Below are 11,211 nucleotides of genomic sequence, written 5' to 3'. Positions count from 1 at the left end.
TCATCACTCCTCTTTTTTGTATGTCCACGTCCATCGACAACCTCAAATCTTTCGATCCCTTCGCCGACACTGGTGACGACGAGACTCACACACCTGACCACATCCACATCCGATGCCAGCAGCGTAACGGCCGTAAGACCATCACCACGGTGCAAGGCATTCCCAAAGAATATGACTTTAAGAAGATTCTCAAGTCCTTGAAGAAGGACTTTGGCTGCAATGGCCACATCAACAAGGACGAAGAGCTTGGCGAAATTCTCCAGCTTCAGGGCGACCAGCGCCAAAAAGTTACAGACTTTTTGACCCAACAGCTCAATATCGATAAGAAAATTATCCAGGTCCACGGCTTTTAAGCCTTTGTGCCTGTGGATATATAAAGCAAAGCAGAGTGGAAATGAAGAGGCTCATGCTATATGGTATTATCATCATCACTATGTTACTATCCATGCTTGTTTCTTTTAACTTCATCACTTGTTATTTTTTACGATTACTGGTTTCTTTTTGATTGATTATTATTATTTTTGTTGTATTGTTTTTTTTTTCTTGTTCATTATTTTTCCCAGAGTTTTTTTTTTAATTTGACAACACTTGTCATGATGATTGGGTGTACTAATTAGGCTTAATCTCTGGCGGTGGGTGGCAAACTAAAAAGCTTGCTGTTTGAGTTTTTTAACTTTAATAATCTGGGATTTTTACTGAATATATATATCAAAATCAAATATTAATATCTTTTTTTTTTTTAAAAAAAAAACTTCTTGTTTATTGTAAATGTTTTTATCTTATAAATTGTAAAGGAAAGAATTTAGTTTATTATCATTGAGGTGTTTAAGGAGACCTAATTAAAAAAAAAGGTTTTATGGCTGCGATCTAACACTAACCAGCTTTGTCATTGACACGGCCATCCACAATAGTGATGATTATTCTTTCTTCTAATTCATGATGTCACTACTAAGAAGTTATTAAGAGCTTTTTGGTGTTGAAAGCACTTCTATGATTATACTTTCGGATTAGAGTGAAATCCAGCCGAGGCTCATCTAATGTTAAGACCCACGATAATGTAAATAAAAAAAAAAAGAGACTAAAAAAAAAAGACACCTGTAAAAATTCATCATAAAAAAAGAAAACCAATTTCATCTCCTGATGAAAAGTCTTGAAGATATACTTTATTATATATTAAACAATTAAAAAAGCTTAGATTTTCTCATACAATATGCATTCTAATACTAATCAAGGTCCAGAGAACCACTCAAGGGGCACCACATTCTTTGCCAAAAGCAGGATATATAATTACTTAACTAGCAAAAGATTATAATGTAGGTAAACTATAGTTAACCATTGCTTGCTGTTTCTTTTAATCATTCTTATAGGAGGAGTTTGAGTACATGATTGGATATCTGTGAATAATACACGTATTTCCGCGGACATCTTTTTTTCGTGTGTTTGTAGAAAATTTTATGATGATAAGCCTTTACATCGTATAGTTAAATAAATAGCTGAACAAAGTTATAAGGGCCAAGTTAACATTTAATTAACGTTAAATTAACATGATAAATTTTTTAACAAAACTGAAGCTTAGAGATTCTATTTTGGTTTACCAGTACTTAAATATCTTATCAGAAGCAAGCAACTTGATTAAATAGTATTGTAAATAGAATGAACTAACTTCTTTCTTGCTTTCTTATCTAAAAAGCCAATGTGTTTCTATTTCTATGACTAGTAATAGCAAGCAGATCTATGTTTTATAATTTAGACATTTTGTTTTACATTTTTTTTTTAAGATTCATTTTATCTATTCTAAGTTTATAGTAACATGTTTCCTTAAAAAAAATTAGAAAAATTTCATGGAACCTTTTGAAAGAAGAAAAAATGCACTGCTGCTGCAACTTTAGATTTCACTATATGTTCTTTAAGGTTGACCTTATCGATGAGAGTCGTTTACATATTTTTTCATTTTCTTAAATTAAACTGTTTATTAAAAAATGAACTATTATTTATGAAATTACTATTCAACTGCTTGATCGTTTAGTAGACATTATTTCTTTTTTGTTTTTTCATTTAATAACTATGAATCAAAATGGAACGCTTATAAATGTCATTTTGGTGACATGATTCTATATTAAGTATCAAAAGCGACCATCTACAAACACATTAATCGATTTTTTCCAGAAAGAAATAATTAGAGGAAAAAAAAGAAGCTTCATTATGTATAAAACTCCACTCTACCATCTCACTTTTCCAGTATGATTCTAGTTTCATAAAGTTGCATCAAAAACATGTAAAAGCACATGCACTCCACGATAATAAGCCTTACGATAAACCGTCAAAAAGCCGTCAACCAAGCTGATTGATATAAACTACTTTTTTAGGCTAACTCTGAAGAAAAATAGTTGGTAATAATAGCAAAATCTTGAATAACTGTAGTTCTTTTTCTTCAAAAAAGACTATTAAGTCATGGCTTTTTTTTTTTTTTGAATTTGTATCCGCAAATCGGTCCAGATACTGAGATAGCATCTTTTTTTAAAGCTGTTGTAAACATGCTTCTTCATATCCGCAAATCGGACTAAGTACTGAGCTGGCCTTTTTTTTTTCTTTTTTTTTGAAGTAGTTTAACATTATCCAAATTTGGACCTTTAAAGGTGGGGCCCCAATGACTTTTTTTTTTTACTTTTTAAGATGATTACTTTGAAAATTTAGGACTTTGTATTCAAGGCTCTACATTGTTATAATCAATGTTAAGTTAGGTTTATATAACTACTTTTCAAGGATCGGTTACTAGGAATTCTTTTACCCTAGTCTCAACGATTGCCAAGACATATATAAAAAAAGAATCAGCATCAGGTCCAAATGCTAATTGTGTAAAGTGAAAAATAAAATCAATGAGGTAATACCTTTTTAACTTGCTGCATAGCACAGGATACTGGCCGAGTTCCGAATGATTAATGGGAGCCCAAAGTCAAGATGCATACCTTTTCTAGGAGACTAATACACCATCACCACTGTGGAACTAACGTCAAATATATAATCTTATCATTTCCAGTAACATATAAAATGGAAACAATATCTCTCAAGCATTTGCTCATTATTATTATTCAATAATGTCTTCTAATACTTCTTTAACATCTTCCAATGACAATGATCCAGTGACCAAGGATCTCTGTCAGCACAAACGCGCCAATGTCATCAATGCGCGCGAGTTCTATGCTGCCGACCAAACTCTTACTATTGAAGATCGTGAGAAGCTTGCAAAAGTTTTCACGACTCAGCGCAACTCAGAACTTGCAAGCAAGGTTTTTATTGCCTACATGGTATTTCTAATGCCTCGTCATGTTTCCAAACTTTTAAAAAAACCGTTGCGTCCTTTATCAGCAGTTCCTGCAGTTTTGGCTTGTTCAGCCTTAATGTTTGGTTCAGATAGGTTTTGGAGACAAATCTATAACTGGAACTATACACTTAACCATACACCAGAGTATCAGACAAATACAGCTTATGGGAAAGTCATTGAGTTGTTAAAAGGATACCCTGCAGCTATTGGACGTGAATATTTTACTGAGACGAGTGTGAACGAGAGCGCGCGGTTTGCTGATCCAAACTCCATTGACTGGAAGAAATCTCCGGAGTTTCCTCTTATTCTAGGAACCTCTGATTGGACAAGTATTAGGACATACATTGATTTCATTCCTAGTCCCAAGCGGGAAAACAATTAAGCATTATAGATAAATTTAGATAGAATTGCATTTAAAGCCCAAACGAAAGTTTGTTCTAATGAAAAAAAAAAAAAAAGAATAGATTATTAATCACATGACACAATTATTACTAAGTGAGGGTTCACGTGCTCCATTATTACCACTACCACCTCCTGCCCATGCAAAACCTCCCTTCCCATTCAGAGAGAAGCCCTTCCTCTCTATACCATATCAGCCCGGGTTTAAATCGCCAACTCTCAACCTACCAGACAATTTTTTACCACCCCCAGCTAAATTTATTATAACCCTCAAAATACCACCAACCTCACAACTACTAAGGACCTTTGACATGGCCCAGCTCTTTCTATATATCAACTCCCATGTTTTATGAACCTTCCCAGCGCCTGCGTTGGGCCATAATCAACGACAAACTTCCTATTGTCGAGCACATTCTCAAGCGTTGGCCAGACCTTTTGGAGAACCCCGATTCACAGCACGAGGGATGGACTTCGCTCCACTATGCAGCATACCATGGTCGTCACACCATTTGTGTTTTTCTGATCACTGCTGGCCATGACCGTGACGAAATCTCTCTCGACTTTAACCGCAACACAGCCCTCCATCTTGCCGCACAACAGAATCGTGAACAGACTGTTCATTATCTCGCGCAACATTTGCGGAGGTGTCTCTCATGGCCAAACGCTTCAAAGGACACTCCTCTTCTTGTTGCGGCACGTGCCGGCCACCAGCCCAGTCTTGCACTGCTGCTGGACTTTGGCGCTGATGTTGATGAACAAGGCACAGACGGCGACCGTGCCATTCATATTGCTGTGGCTTTTGGCCAGGTTAAAACCATCCGCACTCTAGCTGAACGAAAAGCTGATCTTACATCTCCAAATGCTCTTGGGTGGACTCCTAAAGACTACTGCTACTCGTACCAGACCCAGGACTTTTTGGCTGCACTTATTGCCAAAAGCACAAAGAAAAACCTGGCGAATTCTAATACCCAGCTCGGCACTTCATATACCCCGTTTGCTAAAAAACCCCTCCCAGCTCCTATATCTGTTTCCGCTGCAAATAAACATCCGCCAATCTCATCTTCTGCTCCAGCATCAATGAAACTTCCTCCTAAACCTACCACGCCGACCCTCGCGCGGCCCACCAAACCCTTTGCATCTAATGCCGCAGGTTCTCCATCGGCCCCACCTTCCACTGCCAACTCTCCATCATCTCCTGCAGTTTCCACACCTATTATGCCATCATTCCCTCAAATTCCATCTCCGGCATCTTCACCTTCATCTACTACTCTTCAATCGCCTAAACCTTTAACAAATAACGCTCCAGTTGCCCCCTCTCCCTTGCATCACACCTCTACCATTCTTAACGTTCCTCTTGTTGCAAAACCACAAAACTTTCACCCTCAACAGTACGTTTTCCCACCTCCCCAGCCTGCATCCTCTTCTTCAGCAAATACTCCCGTCGGGTCACCACAATTTAGGCCATCAACATCGGCCTCCGCTTCAGGCACAGCCACAACAGTCACGGCACCACGCAAATCATCTTTCGAACAACAAATTTCCTCTGGTTTGGACACATCGCCTCTTCCTTACCCAACATCTTTTAATCACACAGGGTCGTTTTCTCTAAACACTTCACAGAATTCTTCTGGAGTCACTGTCCTTAGCCAGCCTTTGGTACAATCATATCTGCCAAGATCTCGAAGTGACAGTGTCGCAACAAATGCATCGAACTCTTCTTCTTCATCTTCCTCCTCGACTTCAGGCTTGCAAATGCCCATATCTCTTTCTCATCATAACCAACAACAGCCAAGTACTCCAAAATCTTTTACTACAACAACTACATCCCCACCTCTTTCCCCGCCTCATAAAAATGTTATTGGCCAACAATTTGCCTCTCCATCTTCAGCATCTTCTTCTGGAATGTCTGCACCGGCATCCCCATCAGCAAACGGTCCACCCTCTCCCCAGAAAAAGTTGCCCGCAATGCTTAGCAGTAAAAGCAATTCCAGTCTTTTGCTTCCAGAACCGCAGGTTCTACCCAGTGTTACTACTAGGAAAATTCCACTTTCTTCATCGAAAACTTTGACACCGGTCAGCTCGACTGCCAGCACCTCTAAGCCTCCTTCTCCAAATTCTAAACAAAAGATTCCCTCTCCAAAATCATCTTCTTCGCTCAAGAGCTACCTCAGCTTACAGTCGCTTAACGCCTATCACGTCCAACCTCGGATGCAGTCACTAAAGCCAACACTGTCTTCTACGTCTCTTCACAAGAAACAAGTAAAACAAGAAAAACAAGAAAAGAAACTCAAGGAAAAGGAAAAGAAACAACAAAAGCCACCACTAGTTAAGCCCAAAATTTCTTCACCTTATGTTAATGCAAATATTGGATCCGGATCCAATCCGAAGCCCTTGGCAAATTCTTACTCCGGATCTTCAACCCTTAAGCCATCAACAACTGTTTATTCTGGATCTGCTAGTTCCAATATCAAGTCTTCGTCAAGCGTGTATACCGGATCTACCAACTCCAGTATCAAGTCATCGACAAATGCTTATTCTGGATCATCCAGCTCCAATGTCAAATTATCGTCAAATATCTATGCCGGATCCACACCTTCACAAATCACTACACTTCAAAGTCAAGCTCGCAGGCCGAGCTCATCAAATAGTAATCAACCTGCTTCCCAGCTTTCTGCCACATCTTCGGTTCTCCAGCTTTCCGCCACGTCTTCTACTCCTCTCCCGTCATCACAAACTCCATCAAACCTTAATGCCTCAGTTTCCAATTCTTCCTCAAGTGCCGCAACTGCCCCACCTCTGCGTGCAAAACCACAGCAGCCATCGTACCAATATACCACGCCTTCGTCTGCTGGCGCACTCAGTGGTGCTGGAACTAGGGATTTTCCCTTCCATCCTCAACAATTTCCCATAATGCCACCGCAACACAATGCTGCTGCGGTTTCGGCTTCTAAGTATGCTTTGGCCACAGCTGGTGCACCGCTTCCGTCGGGACCTGCCCCTGGTACGGCTACAACTACACCCAATGGAACTATGATTGGTATTCCGGAGCACATGATGCTTCAAATTTCCAGTAATATGACATCTACATCATCGGCCACAGCATCGAGCAATAATACATCTTCTGGTACACAAACCTCGGTAACTGCGGGGTCTTCAGGAGGGGCTTTGGCTGGATTCAATCCCTATTTTTTGCAAGCTGGAATTAGTGTTCCAGCTTCATCATCATCAACTTCGTCTATATCGTCGTCGTCTTCATCGGCAACTATGCCGGCCCTTTCACCTACAAGTTCTAATGGATCAGTAACTGCGTCATCGTCAGTTGCAACAATAACATCATCTAACACATCTCCCAACACAGTGACAAACTCTAATTGTGTGAGTACCACGGGATCTGAATCAAATGGCGATATCACAAGTCAGGAAGCTTTCTCGCTTTCCAAATCTGTTACTGCGAGTACGTCTCATCCTGGACCATTTTTACAACAGCAACAGCAACAACAACAACAACAACAATCGTCTTCTGCACAAATTTTACCAAAGGCACACGGTCAGGGTCCTCCACGTCGGCCTTCTAAAACAAACAACTCGTCCAGTGCAGGATCGAATGGCAGTGCTAACAGCGTTAGCAGCGTTAGCAGTGGCAGCACTAATGGACAATCATCCCAAAACCAATCGGGAAATCAAAGTGCTACACCTGTTTATAAAACACCAAATTTGCGTCAAGCTTCTTCATCATCTACCGACTTGACGACTTCGGGAAGCGGTCCTTATCCTCCTCATATCCATTCTGGTACTTCAGGAAACAATTCACAACAACAAAATTCTCAACACCAACAAGGCCATCGAACTGTGAGCCAGCAAAACCAAGCGGCAGCGGCTGCTGCTGCAGCTCAACAAGCAATACAAAAACCTCGGCCTCCAACATCCTCTCAAAATACCGGTCACGACTTGGATAACCACCATTTGCTGCAACAACCTTCGTCAATCCCTGTTCATCGTACACAATCGACTACACCACCAATTCCTCCCAAGCGTGTTTTTTCCAACAGTAATACCACAGCCACTAAGGCACATCATGATCTTGCGCAGAATACCAAAGCAAACAATGGAATTCATTCGCATGCTGAAAGGCCACCGTCCCCACCTCCAAAGTCGGCTCAGCGTGTTTTGAAGGTCAGTGATGTAAATGATTTGACTGGTAATCACTTGACCAAAAACATCAGCAACAGTAGCACAATATCGACAGAATCTAATGGTTCTGAAGCTTCTACAAAGTCAAATGTATATGGTTTTGATTTGAAACCTCATACCGGAACGAAGCATACCCCAATGACTCTCGCACACCCTAAGCCTATTAAACCACTCAAGCCTCCACATTTGCATAATTTTGCGTCACGAACACCTTCTCCTGGAACGGCGACTAATGGACAAGGTTTAGCACCAAAAAGCAATGGCCATGGCGACTTGACAAAATTAATTGCTTCTGCTTCTTCTTCCAATTCTTCGCTAGTGACGGTAACACCGTCTACAGTTCCAACCCCGTCAAAGCATCACGAAGCACCGCTTCATGTATCGATGGAATCAACAGCTGCAGCTGCAGCCCAAGCAGCTCTTGCTGAAGCAGAAAGGTTTGAGCATAATAGAGTTTATGGAAATTTTGAGGACCCGCTTCAGCTCCACAACCATAGTTTTGAGGCCCATCATGTGCCGGCACATACACCACCACCACCAACCTCTATCCAACAACAGCCTCCAGGATTTCAGTCTCAAAACCCAGTGCGCCATGCTGGGAAAAAACCGTTGCAAGGACATGCAACAGCCCATGTGGGACACTCACTGCCCTCTCCTGGCCATCCTGGCCCTACAGCTACACCTCAGCACCCCGCGCAACGCGACCATCATCCTTACCCACCCATGCATAAGCCTGCCAAGGCCCAAGGTAATGGAGGTGGTGCAACTGCTGCTGGTACTGTTCATGGAGGAGGAGTTGGAGCAGGAAATGCGTACTTTACTACAGGAGCGGGTTCTTCCCAGGGACATTACGGAAATGTTCATCCGCTACACATTCCAGGGACTTATACTTCTGCCCATAGTGAAGAAGCTAAATAAAAAAATATTTGATGTACAATCGTTTATACGGTGCAATTTTTTTTATAGAAAATTGATCAAGGAAATCCATGAGTTTAGACTTAATTTTTTACCTTTTTTTTAATTGAAAAAATTTTAATATATAAACTCACAAGTATAAAAAGCTTTTTCTTATAATTATGAAAAAACAAACTTAAGTGAATATATTTTTTTTTAATTCAGTGCAGGCTTTTAAAAAGAAGTGAGTTTTGACCGGGTTATTAATGAGCTTAAACACAAATTTCGTAAAAATTAAATCATAGCATACTTGAGAGGTTGAAAGTGTGTTTTGATATTCAAAAAAAAAAGAGGTCAATTAAGAAAATGAAGAGAAATAAAACTTCGAGAATGAAAAAAAAAATGGTTGAGAAAAGTAAATGATGTAGAGGTTTATTCAAATTTTAATCCAATGTCTTTTATCAAAAGCAATAATTAACATTAATCATTAATGATAAAGATATATTTCAAATATATTTATAAATATAATTAATTATATTATATATAATATATTCATCTTAAAAAATAAAAATAAAAAGAAAAAAATAGATATATACATATATATGTGAAAATATATATATTTATAAAACTGACAAAAAAGGGGCACAAATTAAACAAACAACGAAAGATAGGAGATAACTGGGTGAGAAATGGTTGTTATAAAAGAAAAGAACAATTTATAATAATATCCAAGTTTTGGAACCCCAAGACAATTTTGTTATCTTTTTTTCTTTTATTTTTTTTTTCATAAACGTAAAGCTTTTGTGGTTTCTATTCTGTCATACTTGCTAGCTCAATTTTTTTTCCAGGGGGGAGGGGCATTTTTTTCTTTCTTCTGTCATTATCAATCTTGACTAACCATTACATTAACGGTATTCATAGGGCAAACTCCGCGGATTAAACTCTAATATGGAAATAATAGGCGCCATTAATTTTTCCGAGACAGAAATAAAATAATTTACACACAATATATATATAGATTTATATTTTTTGCAAAAAAAAAAAAAAAAAAAAAAAACGAGTGAATGCGTAAACGTTGTCAATGATGTTTAAGGAGAAATCTGCCAGGTACCAAACCACTATTTTCTGTGTTCTTGGCCCAGATATGTGCAATTTGTAAAAGTTGGGTAATCATCATTCACCGTGTGATATTTACACAAAGGTCATACTCACTCATTGCAGTTCCACATAGTCCCCAAGTTTTTGGATCCCAAGTGTAATTTTTTTTTATCCTATCTTTTAGGAATCAAAAATGAAATCAAGATTTTCCGGAGTATTCTCTAAAAGTGACTAGGAAATAACTTTGATGCAAGGAAAAAAAAATAAGAAAGATAAAAGAAAAAAATAGAAAGAGGGTCGTGGTTGGCACATATGCGCATTGAAATGTGAATCAAACCTTGGTTAAGAAAGACTACGTAACTGCCGAGAGGAACCTTGAAGAAAAAAGGCTTAGTATTTTGACATTCAACGCCAAGGCCGATTAAGAAGAACAAGGGCTAGGGCAAACTCTGAAGATTTCTTGCTAAGTGGGCTGTGCTAATCAAAATGTATTTCTACCCATTTGCTCTTTATCTATCGGTTTATCTATTTGACCTTTATGGAATATCAGATGGTAGATCAATTTAGCGAAGCTTTCTTTTAGATTTTTCGTTTATTAAATAAAATTAAAAATGAATAAAAAAAATGAAGATAGCTTTAGTACATCAATCAATAGAGAAAATCACTTTTTTTTTTCTAATAGAGTGGGCAGTAGATCTTTTTTCTCCAAATGGTCTTTTGGTTTGTACTGGTGCAATGATACTATTTATAATACATGCAATATAGTTTGGGTGAAAAAAAAAAAACTAGGTAAGCTTATTAACCTAAAAGTGATATAAACTTTTTTTGAATTTCCGAGACCATCTCAACCTCTAACGTCGAAATCTTTTTTGTCTTACAAGTCTATTTTCATTTTATTGGTCTTTTAAAAAACTTATTTCCTCAGAAAAGACTCTTGAGAAATAGAATGAAAAACCAAACATTTTAAATACACAAATATATAAGTACAATGATTTATTTAAAACTGCTGGTTAAGTAAAAGGTTGAGCTACCAATATAAATTGTAATATTAGAATTGTTTTTGTATGATATTTAGGTCTAAGCTTTAGAAACCATCAAAACTTATCAAAAAACATACATTAGACACCAAAAAAAAATGAATACGTATATGCAATTTAAACTTAAATAAAAACAAGTATCTAGCCTAAGCTGGGGTGGTCGAGGGTGATGTGCAAGAGTTTATTCTATTAGTCAATATTAACAATCATCAGAATTTGTTTAATCTTTTGTGACTTTGAAAAAGAAGTCTTTAAGACAGTACAAAGATA

General features: G+C 38.2%; 3 protein-coding genes across 3 annotated transcripts; all 3 read left to right on the top strand.

Moving 5' to 3' along the window:
- Positions 1-20: 20 nt before the first annotated feature.
- Positions 21-353, top strand: SAPINGB_P006393 (uncharacterized protein; the record flags this gene model as incomplete). Its single annotated transcript, XM_032001104.1, has 1 exon — positions 21-353. One exon carries the CDS (start codon positions 21-23, stop codon positions 351-353), a length of 333 nt encoding a protein of 110 aa, XP_031856995.1.
- A 2,742-nt stretch (positions 354-3,095) lies between these two features.
- Positions 3,096-3,704, top strand: SAPINGB_P006392 (uncharacterized protein; the record flags this gene model as incomplete). The annotated part of the gene is made up of 1 exon (XM_032001103.1): positions 3,096-3,704. The coding sequence occupies one exon, from the start codon at positions 3,096-3,098 to the stop codon at positions 3,702-3,704; it is 609 nt and encodes a 202-aa protein (XP_031856994.1).
- A 359-nt stretch (positions 3,705-4,063) lies between these two features.
- On the top strand, positions 4,064-8,830 carry SAPINGB_P006391 (uncharacterized protein; the record flags this gene model as incomplete). Its single annotated transcript, XM_032001102.1, has 1 exon — positions 4,064-8,830. One exon carries the CDS (start codon positions 4,064-4,066, stop codon positions 8,828-8,830), a length of 4,767 nt encoding a protein of 1,588 aa, XP_031856993.1.
- Between the last annotated feature and the right edge of the window lie 2,381 nt (positions 8,831-11,211).

This window comes from Magnusiomyces paraingens (genome assembly GCF_902498895.1).
Source record: "Magnusiomyces paraingens strain CBS 517.90 genome assembly, contig: contig5, whole genome shotgun sequence".
NCBI classification, from domain to species: domain Eukaryota; kingdom Fungi; phylum Ascomycota; class Dipodascomycetes; order Dipodascales; family Dipodascaceae; genus Magnusiomyces; species Magnusiomyces paraingens.
Note: the sequence above shows the minus strand (reverse complement) of the source record. Positions and strands in the feature narration are given on the sequence as shown.